General features: G+C 32.1%; 2 protein-coding genes across 4 annotated transcripts; both read left to right on the plus strand.

Moving 5' to 3' along the window:
- Positions 1 to 24: 24 nt before the first annotated feature.
- LOC128155753 (uncharacterized) lies at positions 25 to 14,407 on the plus strand. Of its 3 annotated transcripts, XM_052817601.1 has the most exons (8): positions 39 to 78; positions 2,636 to 2,719; positions 3,968 to 4,040; positions 7,060 to 7,201; positions 7,666 to 7,850; positions 8,137 to 8,432; positions 9,150 to 9,207; positions 10,122 to 14,407. In XM_052817601.1, exons 5-8 carry the CDS (start codon positions 7,679 to 7,681, stop codon positions 11,603 to 11,605), a joined length of 2,010 nt encoding a protein of 669 aa, XP_052673561.1. In that variant the 5' UTR covers positions 39 to 78; positions 2,636 to 2,719; positions 3,968 to 4,040; positions 7,060 to 7,201; positions 7,666 to 7,678; the 3' UTR covers positions 11,606 to 14,407. The 3 variants fall into 3 exon arrangements, with proteins under 3 accessions (XP_052673560.1, XP_052673561.1, XP_052673562.1); XM_052817600.1 differs by lacking the exon at positions 2,636 to 2,719 and having other exon boundaries at positions 25 to 78; XM_052817602.1 differs by lacking the exon at positions 39 to 78 and having other exon boundaries at positions 868 to 2,719.
- A 3,923-nt stretch (positions 14,408 to 18,330) lies between these two features.
- On the plus strand, positions 18,331 to 21,712 carry LOC128191353 (acid-sensing ion channel 4-like). The gene is made up of 6 exons (XM_052863422.1): positions 18,331 to 18,720; positions 18,810 to 18,908; positions 19,027 to 19,204; positions 19,599 to 19,752; positions 20,481 to 20,575; positions 21,537 to 21,712. The coding sequence occupies exons 1-6, from the start codon at positions 18,331 to 18,333 to the stop codon at positions 21,710 to 21,712; spliced, it is 1,092 nt and encodes a 363-aa protein (XP_052719382.1).
- The last annotated feature ends 4,098 nt before the right edge of the window (positions 21,713 to 25,810 follow it).

Genomic DNA, 25,810 nt, shown 5'->3' on the forward strand with positions numbered 1-25,810 from the left:
TTTTTTCGTAACACAAACTATGAACGAATTGATAGATTCTGAAACAAAGAAGTGAACCAAAGAGCATCTTTTCTCCAGGTAAGCTAATGCAAATACTTTACCATGATATTCATTTTTTAAACAACTGCAGTTTGAAATTTATTGATGTGATGTATGATGAAAAAAAAAATAAGTTATTAAAAAAATGAGCATCCAACAACTGAATAGACAGGTAATGTAGTACGTAATGTCCATTGAATTGAACCGGGTACTTTTCCATTATTTATTATGATAGGTGACACGTCCACGCTTTTTGTGATTAAATATGAATAAACATGTAACAAAACTAAATGTAGTTCATTTCAAGTCACCAAATGAAAATAAATGTATGAAAAATTCATAATTTTGTAATACATTACGATGATGTAATAATGTAGACAAATTGAAATTTTAAAAATATTTTCGTCTATGAATTTGATCTCAAGTAACCTGGTATAGTGTGATTGTTATAAGTGAAACACTCTTCAGATCAAATTTAAAAAAAAAAATTATGGTAAAATTATTAGTCTGACACAAATAAAAAAATGAAGTTAATTTTTACTTCCCCAGACAGATTGCAGAATGAAAAATAACCCAACTCAAATAAATTTTTTTTTGGACATTTTAACCATTATATTGAGTTTTTAAAGTATGGTATGTTGGTTGTTAATCGATTTCTCTTTAATTAAGATATGGTTTCAAGTATAAATATTCACGTAAATGTGAAATAAAATATCAATTTTGATTTTTACAATGCTGCAATTAAAATTTGATGAGATACAGAAATCAAAAAAGGCAAAACATTTTTTTTTAAAATTCAAAGTAACATCTTTTTGTTGAAATATTGATTCAGAACAATATGATCAGTCATAATATCTGATTATCATTTTGTTGAAATATTGATATGCCCATTATTACTTGAATGTACAAAGTTAATATTTAACAGTAGTAAATGTACTAAAATGTTTTGGTGTCAATTGCATGAGGTGGGCAGAATGACAACTGATTAAAATATGTAAGCAAATTAATCATTTTATGACCTCTAATAATAATAAACCAATAATTTATCATGATTTTAAGCTCATATAATTGACCATCTTAGTATTTTTAAGATTTATTTTGCTTACTTTTAAAATGTAACAAAATAAACTGAAAAGTGCCTGTATACATGGTATATGAAGAAATCTGAAACAGAATGAGGTATTTAAAAATAAGCAACTTTCCTATCTATCAGTGACATACAGAGATATCAGTAACATTCAGAGAAACCAAGATATCAGTTACATACCAAGATATCAGTGACATACATAAATACCAGCTTTGAGATATCAGTTACATTCAGAGATACCAAGGTATCAAAGACATGCAGAGATACCAAAATATCAGTAATATACAGATATACCAATGTATCAGTGACATTCAGAGATACTAAGATATTAGAGACAAAAAGAGATACCAGGATATCAGTGACATGCAGAGATACCAAGATATCAGTGACATTCAGAGATACTAAGATATTAGAGACAAAAAGAGATACCAGGATATCAGTGACATGCAGAGATACCAAGATATCAGTGACATTCAGAGATACTAAGATATCAGTCATATTCAGAGATACTATGATATTAGAGACATTGATTCAGAGATACTAAGATATCAGTGACATACAGAGATACTAAGATATCAGTGACATACAGAGATACTAAGATATCAGTGACATACAGAGATACTAAGATATTAGAGACAAAAAGAGATACCAGGATATCAGTAATATACAGAGATACCAATGTATCAGTGACATTCAGAGATACTAAGATATTAGAGACAAAAAGAGATACCAGGATATTAGTGACATGCAGAGATACCAAGATATCAGTGACATGCAGAGATACCAAGATATCAGTGACATACAGAGATACTAAGATATCAGTCATATTCAGAGATACTATGATATTAGAGACATTCAGAGATACTAAGATATCAGTGACATACAGAGATACTAAGATATCAGTGACATACAGAGATACTAAGATATTAGAAACATTCAGAGTTACTAAGATATTAGAGACATACAAAGATATCAATTCTTCTGTGACATACAGAGATACCAATGCATCAGTGACATTGAGAGATGCCAAGATATCAGTAACATACAGAGACACCAATGCATCAAAAACATACAGAGACACCAATGTATCAGTGGCATACAAAGATACCAATGTATCAGAGACATACTGAGATACAGAGGTATCAGTGCAATACAGAGATATTAATGTATTAGTGACATACAGAAATACCAATGTTTCAGTGACATACAGAGATACCATGATTTCAATGACATACAAAGATGCCAAGACATCGGTGACATACAGTGATAGAGATCAGTTGTGTACAGATATATACTAGTAGATTACATTGTATGTGTATACACTATTATTAGACATACTAAAATAGAGATGTATGGTACTTAACGGTTTCAGTCGTTTTCAGATTTATAGATTTCATAGTACATGTGTACCTAAATTATGGGGAAATATCTCACATACAAAGATAAATTGTTTTTGGATATCAGTTGTGTACAGATCTATAGTTATACCAAGATATCTATGATTTACAGAAATAGAGCAGTTATTAGAAATCAATGACATGCAGAAAACTGGACACATCCACCAAAGGCTGATGGACGTCCAACAACTATGATGTAAATCCTGGTGTTTTCAAGGATTAATCGTGTCTGTAAAACACATTAGCTGGCTTTTTAAGCTGTTCACCCTTTTAGCTGCTGTATCCTTGATATCAGTCAAGGTGTCTTTTTGATAGATATATTGCATCTGTTACATCAGTCAATTGCCCATCTGGTGTCTTTTCCGTGGCAACATGTTAGGTATATACCGGTACTACATCAGATGTTACCAACACATGTGTAACTGGTTGTTTGGCACATTGTTGTTTTTTAATTAGTAAGAAATGTGAAAATGTGTTAGAGTAAAAATCTGATAGAACTAATACAGTACATTCTGAGAGGATGTTACTATAGAGACTTACATTTATACATCATTATACTTGATAAAAGATGGATACACACATTGTATCATATAATGTCTATTCTTCCATCGGAAGCAATGCTTGTAAAGGAGAAATGGAGATAATAGCAGTATGTCATACGTTTGTCAATTTTCTGTGCGTTATCTGTGGACAAATGGTATTGAAATGCGACTATATGTAGGATGCTAAATTACAAGGAGAAGAATCAATAGAAAGGTTCAATACTTTGAGTTGTGCCGGTGGTTTTATATCAAGATTGATATAAATGGACTAAATAAGCCAGTCTGTTAACACATCAATTTAATCATGTAAAGAAGTTATACAATCAATGATATCAATACTCTCTATGTGCCCAGACAAGCCGCCTGAAAAGGAAATAACATGGTTGATGGTTTAGTTACATTAACTCATTGATGGTTTTATTTCCTAATTCTGGCAGAACACATCGCGGGTTTGAGGGTTAGAAATGAAGTGCACAGGAGAGAGAGAGAAAAAATCGGCATATTTTTTAAAATTGCGTATTTTTCATGACTGCTAGATTTACTGGTTCTGGTCTGAGAACTGCTACTGAACTCGTACTTAAGGTGTTCGTAAATAGGTCTGATTATATCCTATTTCCTGTCAACATTTATCACAAACAACTTGTTTATTGGTGTCGGCAGCTTTCTTACAGTCCACTAAGTGTTAATTATTTCTGTACTTTTGAAGGAGTGCATGCTTTGATTGATTCAGAATATCGATTTGATAAAATCAGTTGTGGGTTTTTATAGCTTATTGATTTGTAAAAATTGATACTGAAGTTTTTATGTATGACCCAATAAGTGGCACTCCTTTCTGCTGGAGAATCATTACATCAATGTTGCCATGGAAACAGATATTATAGATTATGTACTATCTTATGTAGGTAGTCTGTACAATGGAGAAAACCAAAGTATCCTCTGTGTAATGTTCTACCTGATTCAAATCAAAATCCAGTGGTAAGTAAAGTTTGATTTTTTCATATCAAAGAGAGCTCTAGTCTATATTGATTTGGATTTATAACCGGCATATGTATGATAGTTTTATCCAAGTTGACTTTTTATGTAAGAATTACGTAGCCTTATATCACCTTACCTTTCTATGGATCTGAATGATTAGATGCGTTAAGCTTTAATGCTGTAAAATAATATTATAGTAAAAAGTAATGCAAGTTGATCGATCCTCATATTCTTTAATGGAAAAAGAAAATTACATAAAAATTTATCTTGTATAAATTGGTTTTTGTTTATTATCATATATGGGGGTGTTTGTTGACAATTTTTCAATTTGTTTTAATAATTTGATGTATAGACAAAGAAATTTGACTTCGTTTGACATTCATTTCATCTATTTGAGAATACTTACCAAATCTCATAATATTGAACCCATTATCAAAGGCAGCTAGTTCATAGATTTAGATTTGTTATTTACGAAAATAGGTTTGATTTGTGGGATTTTACCCACGCAGTCAATTTTGCGTTACTGAGTATGAAGACATTTGCCGTAGGGTTAAATCATTCTATCTATCAAAACAAGATGATGATATAGCCTTGAAAAATGACATTCTACTAACATGCATGGATAGCTCTGTAGAGTCAACAAGAAATGTATATTACAATTGGATGGAAGTTAGGCTGTCCAAAGTTATTTCTTTGTTTAACGTAACCCATATGTGTGTAGGTTAGGAGAAACAACGTATTGTCATTTAAAAAAATCAAACTGTTTTCAGTTTTATCTTTTATAGTTTGACTTTACTTTTTGCAACTGAAATACTGCAATATGAGTACCGGTAATATGTAATTTTTAGGGCACATTATGGATTATATATTGGATAATCAATGAGGTTGTCTTTATATTAACCCACAGGAAAGATCATTAAAAAGCTAGTCTACTGGGTATATGTAGCTTGAATACTCACTGTATTTGTATCAATGTATAATTGAATAAAAATAACTTGTTTGCCCTGACTCGTAGGTTGGTTTCATGTTTGAAGGTGACATTAAATGAGAATTTACTTTGTGCAGCCTTTTTTTTTTTTATTAAAGGAGCAATGTAGGTATATTAAAATTTAAACAGACAATTTGTCTTAACTTTTTTCAACAAATTAAAACTCTCTCTTTTTTTTTATAGGATTCCCAGAAATTTCTGACCATAGTTGTTTGAAATTCATTAAACTAATTAATCTATTTCTAGCAAAGGGGTTGTTTTGTGTGATAAGGGTTAAAAATGGGTCTTCTTGGCATATCCCATGCAATCTGGCATTGATTTTTGGTCCATCTCTACGCAATCAGTAATCCTGTTTCCTGATATTTTGGGACCCTGTCAGTTCAACTGGTAGAATGTTATTCTCATGATTAATTAAACTTACCAGATAGTATTGCCTAATTAATGGAATATGAAAGCATGCCTAGACCTGTATAGGTACTGTGAATACTCTATTTGACTGTAACATACAGTAAAACACGGTTATAACGAAGTGCCAGGGACGGGTGATTTTGCTTCGTTATAAGCGTAATTCGTTATATCCGTCAAGTTTATAACATGTAATATAGTCACGGGGAATGAAAATCACTTCGCTGTAAGCGTCAATTCATTATAAGCATTTCGCTATAACCGTGTTTTACTGTACTCAGCCTGGTATATGTAGTTAGCTGCTTTACAAATAACTAGTTGTAGCTAATTATCAATACCGGTAACTATCTAAATGAATATGGACAATATTAAAAAAATTGAAAATGTATGTTACATCTAAGGCTTAATCTTAGGGGTTAGATTAAAATTTTAGTGTGTGAAAGAATTGAATTACCAGAATCAAGCACAAGCTTAATTACATTTCAAATGCTAATAAGTTGAAGTCCTTAGTATGTACCGGTACTATTATGCATTTTTTGTGTAAATTAATGTCAGGCAACCAAAATTTGTGTGGTTCCACGTTTCCCTCTCTCAACTGATTGAAATAAGATTTCAAAAAGACATTTGATCTTTTGAATTCTTGTATCCTCTCTCTCAAAAATATGAAGTTGATTTCATATCAAAAATTTTTAATACCAATATAACCTTGTTTAGACTAGCTATGCATATCCTGATGAGGAAAAATCTTGATTTCCACCGGGTTGTCGCAGTTCGTGCTCATGTGTATAAAAACCTCAATACCGACACCACAATAGCACGGTTGAACTCCAGCAGGATATGGAAATAAAGTGTACAAATTAATTTTTTGCTCCCAGCTTGTGGATGGAGATTGATTTTATTATGAGAAACATGTTTAGTGTAATTATTGTAGACTTTTTGTCACAACACACACGGATCCAGAGTGATATCAGATAGAGCTATTGTGAGGGTTTAATAGTTATGTAGCACGCTCAGAGTAATAGCTCCAAAGGCTCTCTCAATTATTCCCATTTATGTCAGTCATTATTACGCATGAACTAGTATCTTTTAAATTTTACCTGGAAAATTTTTGTTTGAAATGATTATTCATTGAAACTTGGAAAGAAAACCAATTGTCATGGCTATTTCCATTATTTAAGAGATATCAGATCTGGATGGAAAGGAAAATCCTTCATCTTCCAGTTTCATTAAGAATTTTATGATACATTATTTTTATTAAAGGTTTCACTTTTCATGCATGAAATGTCGAAGTACCCACTTAATCGGTGTACTGGCTATTTAGAGCATGTACTATACTGATTTATTTCAGACAAATTAGCTTGGGGCAAGGTTAGGGAATTACAAACTGATCCAATTCATCCATATTTGTCCTTTGGAAATACCGGTACAAATCTTTGTGTTTTCATTGATATCCGATCATTTTTCAAGATGTCACGTGTTGGGACATTGTATAGCACACGCCTACCAGTATGTAATACAATAATTAAGGTGGACCTCAAAATAGTTGAACAAATATAAACAGAAATAGTAATTCTGACTGTCAGAATTAATGTTTTTGTTGAAGTTGTTGTCATGATGTGGTTATAGATATTATATGGAGCTACCAGGGGACTAAGCCAGGCTGCCTGTGAGACAACAAAGCTAACCTGAGCCAAGCGCATGGATAAATGCTGAGATGTATTGTTTGAAAAGAAGGCAACACCTGAAACACAGCTGTAGTTAGATGGAGGCAAGTACCATTGTTGCATTCATATTATATCAATTATCTCTTAATTATCTGTTTCTGTGTGGTACCCATTCTTTTCCAGCTAGCAAAATTAAAAAAAAGAAAGAACTCAACAATGTACCAAAATCTTAAGCAAAAACAGTTAAGTGGGAGGGGGGGGTTATTAGTTATTAGTGTTAATGTGTAACAAATTTATTGGTACTTTAGCCTAAAGTATTCATTCTCTGTTGATTTTGCAGAATAGTAGATGGAAAAGAGAGATAAATAATGAGAATATCATTGATTTTTATATTTTTTTTTGGGGGGGGGGGGGGGTAGTGTCAGCATTATGACATTATAATTGTATATTGAATTGAGAATAATGGATAACCCACCATCATGTCACTCGTGGAAGAATCTAGCTTTGAAGATTGTATCATATATGTATTGTATTGATTATTATGTCAAGTGAAATCGACTTCTTTCAGACTCGTGCTCACCATGCCAGTACGAGATGTCAGAAAACACAGGGACCTTCACTTGGAAAGAAAACATGTTTACAATGTGTACGACCAGATTGCTCCAAAGTTCAGCGAGATTTCACAGAAGGCTTGGCCGAATGTCCGCAGGTTTCTCAAGGACTTGCCCCCTGGTTCTGTAGTTGCTGATATAGGTAGCTGAATCAAAAAATGCAAAAGCAACATGATATAAGAACATGACTTAGAGAATAAAATTCAGGTTTCAATGAGATAATCAGAATATTGTAATAAACATGTCATACCGTATATTATTCCAGGGGTTTCATTATTATTTTTACTAATATGGGTCTAAATTTTTCCTGGATTCAGTGAAATTGACTACCTAGATACATAAATTAGTGGACAATGGTCTTGTTAGAAAGTTCATTCAAATTGGTACCTTCATTGAATATTGGATGATCACATTTTGAATTTATACAGGGTGTGGTAGTGGTCGATATCTCCACATCAACAGTAAGGTGTCAAAAATCGGAGTGGATATCTGCACACCTTTGGTAGAAGGTGCAAGGAAGAAGGGTCATGAGGTACTGGTGGCCGACAATCTGACTCTCCCCTTCAGAGATGGCGCGTTTGATGCTGTCATCTCCATCGGAGTCATCCATCACTTCTCCAGTCAGAGTCGGAGACTGCAAGCTGTGAAGGAGATGTGTCGATTACTTAGGCCGGGTGGTCAAATCATGATTTATGTATGGGCTTTTGAACAGAAACATCGAAAAGTGAGTGGTTTAATAAAAATCTGAAACTGATTCCTTCAAATGTACATGTACTGTAGCTGTGTATTAATTTTTGACCTTTTATTATTGATTACTGTTCTCTTTTGCACAAGAATGCATGCCTTTGCCAAATTTTGACATGATATGCAATGCATTAATGTACTTTAATTGTGCATGAAAAGTGCTGAGAATTTTTATTGGCGGTATGAGAGCTTTCAAAATTTAACCAGATTTCATACAAATTAGTTTTGATTCTTTATACGAACAGTGATTCAAAGGGAGTTAAATCCTATTAAGTTTAAGAATTTCAATGAGGAAAAAAATAAGGATAGTGATAAACATTTAATCTCTTCATCTACTGTGGTTTCATTAATATTCAAGGGTATCAATTTTCGAGGATAAAGTGAAAATCACATGTTCAAGGATACATAAATTCGTGGCCAATGATCCTTTCAATACAATTGATAGTAGAAATTGCACTTCAATGAACATTTAATTTCATGGATAAACTTAAAAACAAAATCCACGAAAATTGGTATTCAACGAATATTGATGAAACCACAATATCATTGATCAACAAAAAATTATGTATTTATGTATCGTAATATTTATGATGTATTTCTAATTTGCACTGGAATTCTGTGTACCGGTACATAAGAAAGATACATTCCAATATTTTAATATAATGATATTTTATGAACTGAATGTTTTGTTTTGCAGTTTAAAGCTCAAGATGTCTTGATTCCTTGGCATGGTAATCAAAGCAACAAAAGATCAGGTGAGGATCAAATTATTTTTAAAAGATAAAACTAAACATTCAATTTTCCATATGCTGAAAGTTGGCTCCTGTAAAAGCAGACAGAGTACATCTACAGTACAGGGGCTATGCAGAAATACAAAAGTTTCACTTCAAGTACAGCAGACAGCACCTTTGCACTGTAAGTCTGCAGAGCTCTGTGGGAATGCAGCTCTTTTGCTTCAGTTAAGGTATTCAATGTATAATGAAGGGATATTGAACAATTTTGAATCATTTTAAACTAGTTAAATATGTATTGCTTGATAACTATGAAAGTGAAATGAACTAAATTCACATGACAGACAACATATAAGGAACCGGTCATTTCGCACTTTAATTTTTTTAAAGAGTTATCTCCCCTTGATGAAAAAAAGAAAATTTTAATTTCGTCATAATATCTGCGGTAAATGATTCATTTTATTTCATATTTAAATAAAGAGAAAGATTATGCATGTATTAACAAAAAGAGTTTTACAAATTTTAAGTTATTTTTTTAAAATATCTTAATAAACCATACATTGCCTATAGACTTCAATGCAAAATTCAAGGTGTAATTGGTTGGACCATAATCAAAATTTTGAAAATTCCTTTGGTGGAGTATTTTCATTTGATAACACCTTCAAAATGATAACAGGATTAAGAATATCGGACCATTCATTTATAAGGTACAAAATGTGGTCGTTATACATCAAATACTTTAAAGCAGCCCTTCCACAGTAGCTACGCAGTCAAAGATTGGGTCACTGCCTGCTTTTTAATGAAAACCCAAGCCTTTCACTCTCAAAACTTACATCATTGGACAGGGACATTCATTATCCTTTTATCTTGATTCTGAAAAAATTCATGATCAACAAGTGTTTGTTTCTCTGCTTAATTTTCAATTTTTTTGTCTACAGGCTCCTTAGATTTGTCCAGCAATGCCAGTTCAGACAGCGAGTCATCAATAGACACAGAGGACTCCAGAAAGTCAATCCAAAACTTAAATCGCACACTCTCAGACCCAGGCACTGAGCACGACGAGACACAGCTACAGGCGTACCTGAGAACTGTCACCCAGAGGTCTCAGTTTACTCAGAAACACAGGTGTAACACCCTCCCTAGCTCATTGGAGGGACTTTCTGGGGAGGAGTCTCATGACGAAACGATGCCCAGTGTTTTGGCTGCAGAGTGTAGAAAATTTGAAGCGTCACTAAAAGCTATGTCCTCCAGTATGTTCTACCTCAGTGAAAACGAGCAGAGACAAGCATCTGAATACAGACAGGACTATATTGATAGGGTGGAGGATTCATCCTTTCATAACACACGCATTAGTCATCATATGGCAGCTAAGATTCCAGTGTTGGATGATTCTCTCCCACCTTTAAGAAACCAAAGTACAGCTCAAGTCTCAGCATCAACAGCAAGAGAAGAGAGTTTACTGAAAAAGCATTCCGGAGATCTTGAAACCAATGGATTCCAAAGTGATAAGTGTAAACAAGGAAATGCAAGAATTAACAAAGCAAAGGATTTGTGTTCTTCACATGAATTTTCTGCAGATCTTCAGGATAACAATGCAAGCAAATCAAACTTCATATGTGACCTTTGCCCAGAGCATAAGCCAAGCCTTGGCCAGTATTTTTGTATGAATAGTGACTTGCATAACAAATCATATGCTTTAATGGAAGACAGTGTGAAAGAAAAGAAAAATAAGTTGACATTATTTGCCTCAATCAAAGAGAGTTTTCTTAACTTCTTTGAAGGGAAGTCATCGAAAATGAAGAAGCCAAAATTGGAGATGCCATTGTGTGAAAGTGAAGATGTTGATGTAAGTGATTTTGCTGTGAGGGAGTTTCCAATGAGCAGTTGTCCAAACTATAGAAAGGAGATTACTTCAGAGGATTCAGAAGAAGTCTTTTTGAGCAATGAATCCCCAGACACAGGGGTCATTTGCATGAAAGATAAAGCCAGTGATTTTCATGGTCATCAAACATCCACCAAACTTTCAAGACCTAATGGTGCACAACTTAAGCATTCCATGTCTGACATATCACCTTCAAAACTACAGTCTCTAAAACGTTTTGATCACATGTCTACAGATAGTCTTAAAACAAGAACTCAGGTTATTGGCATGTCTCGCCAACATTCTCACAGCTTGCCAACGGTGAACCAATTTACAGAGCCAGTTCAAGTCTCTTATCCCCCCGCTTCTGTGCCTTCCTCGCCTGCAATTAGAAACGAATTTTTTAAGAATTCTACAGAACTTAGCAGATTTTATCATGTATTTAAAGATGGGGAGTTGTCAAAACTTATTTCAAAGCAGGTTCCTAATGTTAGAATTGTAAGTTCTACCTATGATCATGCCAACTGGTGCATTGTTGCAGAAAAATGCCTGACATCTTGAGTGAGAGAAAAATTTATCCCATCTTTATTTCTTACAATGTTATGTTGGTATTGTTTGTCACAAAATACCATTTATATATTTTAATAGAATATTTATGTGAATAGTTGCAAAGCCTGTGAATATTTTTAGTCATTCATGTCTTTCATTGCAGCTGGTGCATTTTATCCATCATTGAAAACATCTTCTGCACAGCCTTGTTGAAGCAGAGCTACTTAACAAAATAAACTATAGGTTTTCAATGGGTTTTTAGCCTTAAAGGATCTCAGAATTAAAGAATGTTAGTTATTTTATATCTTTATTTTTACACCTTGTTAGATCCTAAATATGAGTATTATAGCTAAGCCAAATTTTATTATTAGGTGCTCGATGAGATGTTCTTGTACTGCCATAAAACTGATATTGTACGCATAGTTATCATTTCCATGCTGAGCAAAAAAGTGAAAGGAAGAATACATGTGCGAGAGGTGAAATGCTTTATAGAGTCTGCACCAGTTTACTTTGATGTACTTTGATTTACAAAGTAAACAAATATTGTAATGTACTGTAAATGTGGTAACTGTTTTTGTTGTGTGGTATATTAGTATCAAATCGTTTTACACTGTGTGCAGCATTTATCATACTGGAAATCCATCATAACAAAGAAGAATGACAGCAGGGAAATTTTGGTTGGAATACTCAATAATTACTTAGATACTTAAAGTCATATCTGCAGGGATATTTATCCCTATGATATCTGTATGATCACTCTAATTTCTGTAGATTTGATAGAAATTGGTAATTAGCAATGCATTTATTTTTTCTAAGTTATCCCCCTTCACCACCTTGGTGCAGATCCAATTTTATACACATTCCAAATTTTAAACTGGATTTTTTTTTTTTTTGAAGCCTGATTTTGATGATGACTTCTCTGTATCAGTTAAGTTATTGATTACGCAGCTATGTGCCACACAACATGTCCATCAATGGGAACAACTCTTGCTTTGCATGCCTACTTATTTTTACATTAATTTATGATATTAATTGTCTCTGTAAAAATTTGGTTTTTTATTTGTTGTAAAGCTACACAGTAAGAGATCATGATTCATATGTGTAAAAGAGATGATCGATAATACAGTCTGTATTCTCTAGGCCAAGCCAGTCAAAACAACATAGCTCTAAAACTTTGATATAATAGTACAGTTTAACTTCGATATCTTGAACACTGATATCTTGAATACAATGGATATGTCGAAGTGATATATCCCAACCACTTTTTTTTAAAGTATTTTTACCCTTGATATCTCGAATACTCGGATATCTCTAAATTTTAAACAGTACCATCTAGATCGAGATAACAAAGTTTGACTGTAGTTGTACATATTGCCTTCAGTTGTCTTTTTGTGCCTTCGCAATGAAGAACTTTTATTTGTGCTTAGAGTGGCAAAACACAGTTCGTGATATTTCCGTATGCCAACATTATGCACTGAACTCAATCAAAACAGTTAGAGAAGATATAACATTGAACTTCCTTATCTTGAATATTTCTCAAATACCAGGACTATGTTGAATTGAATTTATTTAGAATTCACAATGTTTCTTAATACATTACAGCCTAGTTAGGTTTTGCTTGGCTCTGTTTAATTTGAGATAACAAGGTTTAACAATGCATGTATGATATTGATATTATAGGATCGAAACTTGATAAAACATGTACCAATTTCCTGTTACCCAACATCGTGGGAAAATTGATTTTCATGTTTTTAATGTACTAGTTATAGGTACATGTAAGGTACAACTGTACTGGTACATGATGATTTGAAAAACAATCCTACATGTAATATATTCATGGTTGTTTAGGAGCAGAGCTTGCTTTTCATGCTTTTTGGAATCAAAAACCTCTTGACATTGATTTTATAACAAAATTTGCTCATCAACATATCTGGGTTTTTTGTTGTGTCAAATGTTTGTGTTGAAGTAATTGGGATTGAGTTATTTTATGTAGTTTAATTTTCATTGTTATATTTTTAACCACCAAAAAATGTTGGGTTTTTTTTCTCACAATCAACAAATCACAGATTTGTAGAACATTCCTTGGGCAAAGATTTACTGTATCATAATTCCCATGACAAGTATTTAACTGCTTTTAGGGTGGAATAACACACCTGGAAAAAGTCCCTCAAATTAACAGGAAATTTTTTGATAATGAAAGAAATAGTGATAAATAAACTGTACAAATGTCAAATAAGAGAAAAATTTGCAGTTTGGGGATAAAAATTAATATCTGAAATAATTATTCCAGTAAGTAACAACAAAAGCTCCTGCGGGATTCGAACTCAGGATGTACGGATCACATGTCCGGTTCTTTATCCACTCGGCTATGGAGTAAGTTATATGCTTTAGTCCACAAAATCCTTTAAATAAAACGAAATGTCGTTTCGATCAGCGGTCAGCCATTTTGTGATGATGTGTTATTCCACCTTAATATCTGTATCATGTGATTCCAAAAGTTAAAACAACTCACTCAGAGGATGAGATTAATGTTAAAGTTAACATATCAGTTTGTTTATGGCATTTTCTACATGTGCAATATATTTAAAGGATCTTTTATATATTTCTAGTCTTAAGAGTAATTTTTCAGTCAGATTTTGAGATGACTGATGTTGGTTTTTACAAGTCTTTCAAAGAGATAATCTTGCTAAAATCAGTGGAACTTATATAAGACAATAACACGGATGCGTTAGTAGAGATGTGGCAAAGTTTTAACATTTTAATCTTGTCATGAGCCAATGTTTGTTATGTGACAAGTAAAATATAAATCTCCAAAACACATTCAACTGTCTCTGTTTTATTTCATCTGAGCCAAAGATATCAATCATCTTCAGTGGAATCACTGGGTCAATTTAAACCATCTTCATAGATTTTAAATCTGTATGAGAATTCAATATTTATCATTAACTAATAGAGACTTGATATATTTCTAATTTGATCAACTATTTTATTCAAATGTCCCTGGAACCCTACATTACATACAGAGCAAGCTTGCTACAATGTTCATTTGAACAAGAAAGATAACTCGCACTGAATCCTTGATGAAATTGTGCAGGTTTTCTGTCAAACTTTTTTGCAAGGTCAAATCTGATTAAAAATCAGCTGTTCTAATACGCTACCCGTGTGTAATCAGATTGTTGCAAGGTATGCTATATTGTATTTCATTTAAGCTTATCGTTAATTGTCAAAATGTAAATGAAATTTTAATGTTTTTACAGATGAATATTGCATTTTTAGAGTTTACCGCTTTCTCTAATCTAATAAAAAAAAATTTGACTAACGCATTAAATTTGTCTATCAAGTTAAAACATTGACATCGTGTAAAACATTAATTACGTAACTATTATTGGTACTTTTACTAGCAAGAGATTTCAATATAAATTTTAGTAATATACAAGTAAATGTACTTGGTAATAAAAAAAGCATACCAAACTGTGAAACTGAACATCAATGATAGTTCACAACACCTCTGAATAGCTCACTTCACAATAATAACAATTATAAAATACAGGTAATTTACTGTAAACGTATTATATTTGGCGTGTACTATATTTGGCGGGTTTTCGATCAAGTTGGCGTTGATTTGAATAAGCGTATCCCTGAATGTGACTATTCTTATGCATATATGCATGGTATTAGACGATGTACTTGACTTAGTGAAAGCCGCACTCCGCCAAAAGCGCTAAATATAAAACAAAACCAAATGTATTACGTTTACAGTATCTTTAATGTATCTCCACTTGTCACGTTTTTTTTTATTGTTCATTGCGCACGTGATCATAATTAATGTGTATGGTTGTATTTGTTTAATCAACACAGAAAGATTATCACATCATTTTTACACAATGTTCTTTAAGAGAATCCATCTAAAATCAATAACCAGATGTTAAGCTTTACGGGGAACTTTTTTTGTGTGTGAAAGGCTGCTTTAGAAGAAAAAGATAAAAATCATGCAATTTTATATCAACTTTTCATAATATTAAATTTGTTTTTTATCAAGCAAACATTCCGAAGGCAATATTTAACATGTAGAAATCAAATCTAAATATTTTATTAGTCTTTATGCATAAATCATACATATATATTGAAACATTTTAAAGGCCAATTTTTTTTTCGAAAATTTTACCTTTAATTACCCTTCTACTAATTTCTATAAGTTTTTGACATCACTGACTCCCCATGTTTTATTATGTCAATATTATATTCAAGGCATTTATCCAGACAAATTGCCTTGATTTAATAAAAGAATCTCGACACTCGAAAATCTTTTATGTCAAATCAAGTTGTTACTCTTTTTTACTAAGTTCAAAAAGGTCACGAAAAAAAAAATTTACGCAGCACTATTTACAGAATGCTTTCTTAATCTTTCTATTTAATCTGTTCATTGTGTATAATTAAAATCAATAATTGACTACGTAATTCCGCTTAATTATAAATACAATGTAAGTGGACTAAAATTGCAGTGTAAGTGCAAAAAGGTCAAAATAAACGCGCCATAACTCAGACGGATATAAGCGCAGAAAGGTCAAATTAAATGCGCCATAACTCAGTGATGAACACTGCCCCTTTTTTCCTAGTATTTTTAAAGTTTTTTTTTGGTTAAATGTTTTAATGATATAGTTCTAGATAAATTCTTTATACAAAAACATTGAAGAGTGAGATACTTAAACTTTGAGTATATATATATATGGTATCGATTATAACTAGGTAAAATATGTATAAATATTCCCGGTACATGAAACGGGGAGGTGTTATTAATTAATGGATTTACTGACATATTTTATATAAATTATGAATTATTAATCTAGGCCCACTAGCAATGCCTTTAGTGTTTATTGACCTTGATTCTGAATGGATTTGATCAAATTTTCTACAAAATATTTTCTCTGTTTCTCTAATGAATTGGTGAGCAACGCTCAACTGTGTAATCAAACACAATGAGCGACCCCCCTCTCATTGATGCTCACTCTGAATTATATATAGATGTCGCTTTTATATAGAGGTACAAACACTTGTACAAGTAAATGGTTAATTAAACTATTATTACAGTCCAGAATTTAAATGTTCATTAATAATAGAACCCGGGATTAATATGCAAATTATGAATAGTTAATGAAATACAATTGGATAGATAAAGGGTTTAGAAGGTATTTAAACCACAACTGATAAATTCTGGTAATATTGACAAAAGTGTACCAAGGAGTAGAACAAGAGTCTCGTTTGCAAAGAAAAAGTAAAAATAAAATGAATAAGAAGAATACGAAAGAAGTGAAAAGGACATTATTGGAACTGTTTAGCAGTTTCCAGAGGAACTGCACGATGCATGGTATAGGTCACTTCGCAACATCGCAACATTGCGTTCGTGGGTACGTGTTATTTTTGTTTTTATTTAAGCGCAAGTTCTGTAAAACTGAAAATACAACTTATTGTTTTTACTTTTGTTTATTGCCAAAATCAATTATACATCTATATAATAACGTGTACAAATAGAGTCGCATTATTTTACCCTTTTTTGTGAAACATACTTTACATATGTCGTCAATCTCGGCGAGATTTCTATCAAAATGAACAAGATATCTTTGTCTGCAGTAAATTAGGGTCCTCCACAAAGAAGATGGGGGAATAAGATGGCGCAAATGCCCATTCGGTTTAGTAGTGAAATACAATTTTGAATTTATTTTTCCCCGATTAAATCTATTCAAATATATTATAATAAAACTTTGCAAAAGCAAAATTTCTAACTATAAGTCAGTTTTTAATATATCTAACTTTTTGTTAAGAAAAAATTATTGTCGAAAATTTTGGTGGTATCGAACCCGTAACATAAAAACCCTAGATATATAAGGTTAGCTTATGCCAGGTGCTCTAATCACTGAGCCTTTTCAGACACAACAAAGTGGGCTTTTTAAATATTATGTGTGACTAAGGCCACGAACTACCGGACTTGTATAATTTTTTCAAAACGTTCAATTGTTGGGATACAAAATGATATTTTTAATGTATAGTGGGTCATCTCTCCACGTTTTTGTTGACTGAAATCGGTTTGTTTTCCAATAGACCTTAATAAGACTATGAGAAAAATATGGAGCACAGACCTACTCTATAAAAGAAAATGCCATGAAGTTCTAAAAAATAGCAGTATTTGCAGGTTTTGATACGTACACACCTGTTTAAGTCATCATATTCCAAGTATTGAACATACCTATAGGTTTAAAATCAATGATTCGTTAAATATATATTGTTTTCAATGATTTTTAAAAAAAACCCATCAGATTTATTGATACTTTAATTTTTCAGTATCCTATCCGACCGCGTATGGGCATTTTACATGCCTTATCCACCCATCTTCTTTGGAAAATGTTTAGCATACAAGCCAAAACTTTTATATTTCTTAAAGATATGACTCTAGTATGTGTTTGATTTGAAAATAAGAAACAAAAAATTCAATTGGGGGAAAATGCAACTTTATTATTTGACCGTTATTCTTGAAAACAAAAGTCCCTTGAATGTAGGTATGTATGCATTCTTTGTTTTTATTCCCCAGAATGATATGGTTGGCTGCGTTTTGAATCTGCACTGGTTATCTTGTATATCTCCTCCATAATGAATATGTTATATTCAAACAATATCCATCCATGACGTCAGCCTTTGTGAAAAGAGTTTCCTCTATGCAGTTCCCTGCTATTACATTTTGTAATATGAGTCCCTACAACAGGTCAAAAGTTGCTAAAGACCCCAGAGATGTTGAGTATGTCTTGGCAATTTCCCGTCTGAGTTCTTTTGTCGGACCAATCAATTGGTCAGACCCTTATTTCCAAGACAACGGCTATTTCAGACCAAGGACAAACAGCGATATCAAGTACGAGTCCTTGAACCCATTTGGGGTTATAAGGGAAGTTTTGTTTGACAAGGTAGATGTAACTGGTGATGTAGAAGAGAAAGTGACCCGATATGGAATGTGTTACACGTGGAATGCTGATGGATCAGTCACTACTACCTCTACTGGAAACTCCATGAACTTCGTTGCTTTTCTGAACGTGAACAACGACCAGAACTACCAAAGCATAGACTGCAGCAAAGGATTAAAAGTAAACAACTTTTAATCATAAACGTTAGCAATCATGAGTTTTATGTCAATAAAATATGCTTCTTGAGTGTCGCTGTGTGTAATTTTCAGGCAGCTGTACATGATCCCGGTGAACATCCAGCCATAGAGGAAAATGGATTCCTCGTCCCACCAGGCACACTGGCACTGGCAACACTCTCCATAACAACTGTATGATCACAAAATTTGTATTTGAAAAAAGAAGTAGCACTTTTACATACTATGTAGTCTGAAATTTTACCATCAGTAAGATTAAACTATACACCATAAGATGTAATTCTTTCCACAGCATTCTTATCTTGGTAAACCGTTCATAGCCTTTGGTGATGAGTACTGCGTGGATACTGCGTCTTATGGTTTCGTTAACTCTGTACATCCAAGTCCATACAGTATGAACGCCTGTAACCAAAAGTGTAAAGCTGATCATACATATCAGCGCTGTGGATGTGTACCACTAGGTTCCATAGGTCAGCCATTTTGTGTTTAGGTGAATTTTGTCTCCTAAAAGTGACAGTATCTTATAAAAATTCATCAAGTTTTCTAAAGTATATCAAAAGGCCAAGTCATCATTTGAATCATTGAATCATTGAATCTACTGGCATTTAGTGACACTTTTTATTTTTACAGGGAATTACTCCATTTGTTCCCATTACCAATTCTATCAGTGTTATTTTAACACTAGCTCCATGTCAAGTAAGTTATTAAGACTTTTTTCTCCATTTGTCTTGTAATAAATGATGCGATGACAATGAGAAACACCATTGATGATGGCATTTTAAAACACTATTTATTATTTTGCCTACTCAAATTTCCAATGTGTGTATGAGGAAACTATTAAGCATGAGCATGTTTTTTTTTCAGACACAACGTTTTCAAGTATTCCTAAACCTTGTTATTCTCCACAACCTTGTCAGCAGACAACTTATGACGTCAGAGTCTCTTATGCTCTATTCCCGTCAGAAGAAACTGGATCTTTTATGGAGAGTCGATTGGGTGTTTCCACAGAATATATCAGGTAATTCACATTTTTTATTTCATATTTCTTATAGTTTTCTTATAGTCTCCTATACACTGATTATTCATCCTTGGAAAGAATGACTCTGTTTTGGTGGCTACTAGTATGTTGTTGTTGTTTTGCTTTTGAATGCAATGTTTATAAAAATACTTCATTATCCACTAGAATAAAAAAAATCAATACAGTTTGATTACATGCAGGTATGTAATTCAGATACACCTTTTCAAGATCTTGATATGGGTTAAAGACAGACCACTTTCATTAGAAGACAATATCAAAGACCTCCTCTCATCAGAAGACAATATCAAAGACCTTCTCCCATAGGAAGGCAATATCAAAGACCTCCTCCCATGGGAAGGCAATATCAAAAACCTCCTCCCAGGTGAATGCAATATCAGAGACCTTCTCTCATGGAAAGGCAATATCAAAGACCTTCTATCATGGGAAGATTCGTTAACTATAGTTTTTATATGTAAAACCTTATTTAACGGTGGTAAACTATAGTTTACGAATGCTGATCTAAGTGTATTTGTCTTTAATTATACGTTAACAATAAACTTACCTTGCTAATACCTGCCTGTAAACTATAATTATAACAGTCTGCTTTAGTTAAGAGTTGTAATATGTTAATGTTACATTGTTGCTGAAATATATAATTAAATTACATCTCATTATGACGAATCAATTTAACAAGAGATATAAATTAATAATCAGGTTTTTTTTTCTAGGGAAAACTTTAAAGAAGTACATATCTATTTTGATAAAATGAAAGTGCATGACGTAAAGCAAGTGCCCGTGTATGCATCTGAAAAAGACACATTGTGTAAGTATTCGGTTCACTATCTTTTGTAGAATTCGTCTGAACCCTCATTATAACCTTTAAATGACTTGTTTTTGTTTTTTGTTATTATTTTCTCGATTCTTTAGATTTCGGACCTGACACACGAAGACTACATATTCACAGATGCTAAACTTTTATATTATTAATCTAATTTATGCAAATTATATTATTTTTTAGCAAATAATTAGAAATCTGAAGTATTAGAACCATGTCTATTTAGAATTTCTCGTAGTTTACAATCGACTTCACATGTCCTTTAGGATAACTTGGGTTAATTTTTTAAATGCGTGGACTGCATACCGTTTGCATGCAAAGAAGTAAATAATAAGTATGAGACCAAATCTTATCTTCAATTGTGTTAAGGGGTAAGATGCAACAGCTTCGTAAGCTAACACACATTCTTGACTTATGAATCAAAGTCATTAGAGTTACTATTGAAGATCTAGAATTTTTTGCAATTTAAAATTAAAATCCTTGGAAATGTATCCAACAACACAAGAAGTCAACAAATTTTTAAACCTTTTATACAAATCAGCCCATCATTAAATGAATTATTTTTATTCTTAGAATATGTAAGGTATATTATATGTCTATTTCGTCGAGAAAACTAAAACAGCAATTTAAAAAGGAAAAGAGTTCAAGTTTTTGGAAACTCCCAGACATGTAATTTTTGTTTCATATTATAGCATTGTTACTAACGAAACCCAAACTATCTATTGAAACAAAATATGGATATGGTATGGTAATTGTATCTTAATTTCAATAATTTGTAGTAAGCGTTTTGTAGGCAGTTACAGATAGTCACTCATTTTTTGGTCATCTGGTAAAACCATAAACACAATGATAAAGAATGATAATCTGTATAAACATTTACAGTTGTTTACTCAAGGTTCCATCTAATTGAGTGTATCATAAGTTTCAAACACTTGATCTTCTTTTACAGCAAACATTGGCGGTCAGATGGGACTTCTTTTGGGAGCAAGTCTATTGTCTCTGTTGGAGATTTTTGAATTTTTGGTAAACTGTGTGATATATCTGATTAAGAAATGTTGGAAGAGAATTGCTTGTACGACCAATGTCTGGAAGGTAAAAGATGCTGGCATTGCATTTGAGAACTAAACCCATGTATTTGAAATACGAATGCAGTTTGTACTTACCATTGTATTTTATTTTAATTGGTCTTTAACTCCCCATTGTATTAGAAGAAGAAAAAGACATTGTTTTATAACTATAATTATTATTAATAGTAAATTTACTTCTTCTTATCTATATTTATATTCACTACCTGGCCCAGAACAACACATTCATACACTGTTTCAATATTATATCTTTAATATATTAAAAATTCAACTTGAGGCTAGGTGTCAGCCAGGCTTGGGGCGAATTACATTGTAAAGTAATGCATTACATTACCATTACTTCATGAATTTGGGCATTAAATTACCATTACCATTACTTGATTTTCTTGAAGTAATGCATTACATTACCATTACATGATTAAAGTAATGTATTACCATTACCATTACTTTGTTTTAAAAAAGTAAAGCTAATAAAGAGTTTTTGCAAATGTTTCAAATATAAAACACTCTTTAACATATCTACAGCTTCATGCTCAGTATCAGGTACAAATTCAATGACTATACAAGAGTCATTCGTTATTTGCTCAATATATAATCATCTTGTGGCATTATGAACAACATATTACATAAGTAAAATGATATCTATAGACATTTTGCATGATACAGTGTAGGATACGAAATAGAGACACAGAATTACATGCATAACAAAAAACAATTTATGGAATAATGTTGCGGTTATCAAAAGCTAAATAGAGATATTTCCCCAGATTACACAAATCTTTATAATTTTGGACACTTAATTGTATTATAATTCAAAAACAGATGGTTTTTCCCAGTTATATTTCTTAAGATACTGTATTTGAATGTATTTCTTTCTAATGAGGACACTTTAAGACAAAAGATTGCTGTTGCACTTTATGATCAAAGTTTCAAAGGGTTCATCTTTTAACTGCATCCTGTTAGTAATCTTCCCAGCTATTCTAAATAAATGTTTTACAGGAGCAGTCGAAGCTTGGACTGAAAAGTACTGTTTGACTATCTTTATCTTAAGATATATTAAGTGCAATAATAGAAAAAATACATGAATCTTGTATTTTCTATCAGTCCAAACTAATGTACAGTGTACTTAATATACAAGAGAGAGAGAGAGAGAGAGAGAGAGAGAGAGAGAGAGAGAGAGAGAGAGAGTAAAATTATTTTCAAATGGGTTATAATATTGGAAGTGATATTGATTTTCATCATGGATGGACAGTGCATTCATTTTGCTTTTAAAGGTGCATGTCTGTCTTCTATTCTATTTGGACATAGCGAAGGGAAGGGGGTTGGGGTATTTAGCACTTCTTATAACAATAGATTGTTTTGATACTTAGATTATCCTGGGGGCATAGTGTGTTGTTGACACATTTCTTATTGAAGTGCAAACTAATTGGAGTAAATTGTTTAAATGATTAAAAACTCTTAATAACAACACTCTTAAAAATGTTATGAAAATTTGCTGTAACATTTAGTGATATTAACAATTCAAAAATAAAATTTTGAAAATCTTTTTTTAATAATACAATTAAAAATTTTTATTTCAAGAATTATTTCTTTCTTCTTAAAAAATAAATTTAGTCAAATTCAATTTCAACTATTCATTTACATGTATTCATCACATTTTTTAAAGTGAACATTCATAAATAAGCATAGTAATGCAAAGTAATGCCATGTAATGCCAGCATTACACTAGATTTTGGAAAGTAATGAATTACATTACCATTACTTGTAATGCTAATTTTGTGGCATTACGCATTACTAGCATTACTTTGGAAACATGTAATGCATTACAATGCATTACCATTACATTTAGCATTACCCCAAGCCTGGTGTCAGCATCACATTCCGAAAAAAAAAACCCTGTAACATTAATAAATGATATCACTCATCTTGTTTCATAACATGTTAATCATTCTTAATATTTACAGTTATGTCAACATACGGTTATAGGTCTTCCATATTACAAATCTTGAAAAAATCTTCTTTTTGTTTTACACGATATAATAAAAAGGCAATGTTTGACTTCAATATTCACCCAGTGCCTCACACAATATTATTGCTGCTGCCACTTCAATGGTATTGAAGTATGAAACTATTGTAGTTATTCTAAAATGCTTTGAAAATTCATGGTGACAAAAAGATAAAACCATATGTTTGTGTATAATAATTTAGTCAGTAAAGTCATACGTAGTACTAATAAAGATGGAATCATTTTCGTATAAATACAAGTCCATGTTAAAATAATAATAATTTCTTGTTCTAAGTAAAGACTTCCATGTCAGAATGAATGCTTTATGTCACTCTTTCAAAATTATTTTAAAAATGGTAAATCAGTATAAGAAACCCATTTCAAATATGACTGCGTCTCATTACACCACAAGTGATTTTTTGTTGACACTTTTTTCTTGACATACTCTAAGAATACAACATGCATCTGAGTGATACATTGATTATTCTCATTAACACTTCGGTTTTTTTAACGTGATGCTGACATCTCGCCTCAAGTTGAATTTTTGTCATCACAATTTTTTCTTAATTTGAGAAATACAAATTACAAATCTGTAAAGAACTAAATAGGAAATATCTAGTTTACATGTCGAACATACAGTTCCCATTTCATAAAAACTTGCAATTTAAGGTGCACAAAATTTTAAATTTTCGCTTTTTCTGGACTTTTAACTTAATTTCCTAAACATTCTATGGCAACACATACAAAAGAAAGCTCTTTTTTGTAAAAAATTTTGTGTTAGCAGCATATATAGTGATATAGAGGTGGAGGTATAGGTGATGACGTAATTATTAGGGTCACCTAGAGGGTATTTTTAGAAAAGGTAGCAATATAGAGGTCGTGTTCTCATTGGTGGACTGGATATAGAGGTGATGACGTAGTTACTATTGAGGCCCTATAGAGGGGGACTTTTTAGAACAGTAAATTTATAGAGGTCCTGTTCTCATTGGAGGATTGAATATAGAGGTGATGGCGTAGCTATTTATAGAAAAGGTTCTGTACAGAGCTTGTTCGTCACCATTATATTTAGAAAGGTATCATTATAGAGTTCGCATAGAAACATATTCATTATAGAGTTAATTACTATACCAGATAATGAGCATGCGCAAAAAAAAATGATTTTTAGTTATTCATTTATGTAAAAACAATCATTTCATAATGGATTGTCAAAGAGTGCAGTACAAATGGAAAATTATAGCATGGAGTGCATTGAAAAAAGATGAGAAAAATCCCAAAACGTGGACATTGAATGAGAGTCGTTGGTTTGACAATAAGAAAGTTTGTATTAAAGATTTTAGAGAAGTGACCCGAAACGGTTACGATTTTGCAGACAGCTGGGGAACTAAAGAAATTTTATTAAAACGTAGAGTTATGCCCCAGTGAGCGCCTGATATGAAACACGATGAATGCAAGACAGACAAAGTTATCAATGAAAAAAGTTCAGTTTAACGATAACGTTCACACTCTGTTAGTTCCATACGAAGATAGGAAAGGTGAATGGATGAATTATGCCATTGATAGAGCCCATTTTAGGAGAAGAATTCAACAGACAGAGATGATTTTGTTGCCTATATTGAATAAGAAAATAAAATTATTGGAGTGTAACCAAGCATAGCCCAGGTGAAAAAAAAATGCAAATGGAGAGATTTTTTTATTTAAAAGTGCTGATATTGCACAACATGTTGAGAACAAAATATTGTTTAACATGGTGAAAGTAGATATTGCACAACGATGGTGAAAGCATATAAAAAAATGATTTTACAGAAAAACAGTATGTAAGGGGTCTAAATTAAGTATATGATATAATTTTTAACAAAGGAAAAAATGTTATATTACATTGTGTTATGAAAAGTCACCAGAATCAGATGGGTTTTTTGCAATGTCCACGTTGCAATCCAAATGACTTTATTAACTATTAGTTTGTGAAAACAAAAAACATTTCATTGTGTTCAAAGTACCCTTCGTGTTCAGTGATAGATTTATGTAATTATATTTGTTACTTATGTATGTAATATGCTTTAAGTTTTTTTTATACATGTAAAGTTAATGAAAGAAATATTCTATTAGATCATGTACAAAACTTCTTTTTTGTAT

This window comes from Crassostrea angulata, chromosome 7 (assembly GCF_025612915.1).
Source record: "Crassostrea angulata isolate pt1a10 chromosome 7, ASM2561291v2, whole genome shotgun sequence".
Lineage (NCBI taxonomy): Eukaryota > Metazoa > Mollusca > Bivalvia > Ostreida > Ostreidae > Magallana > Magallana angulata.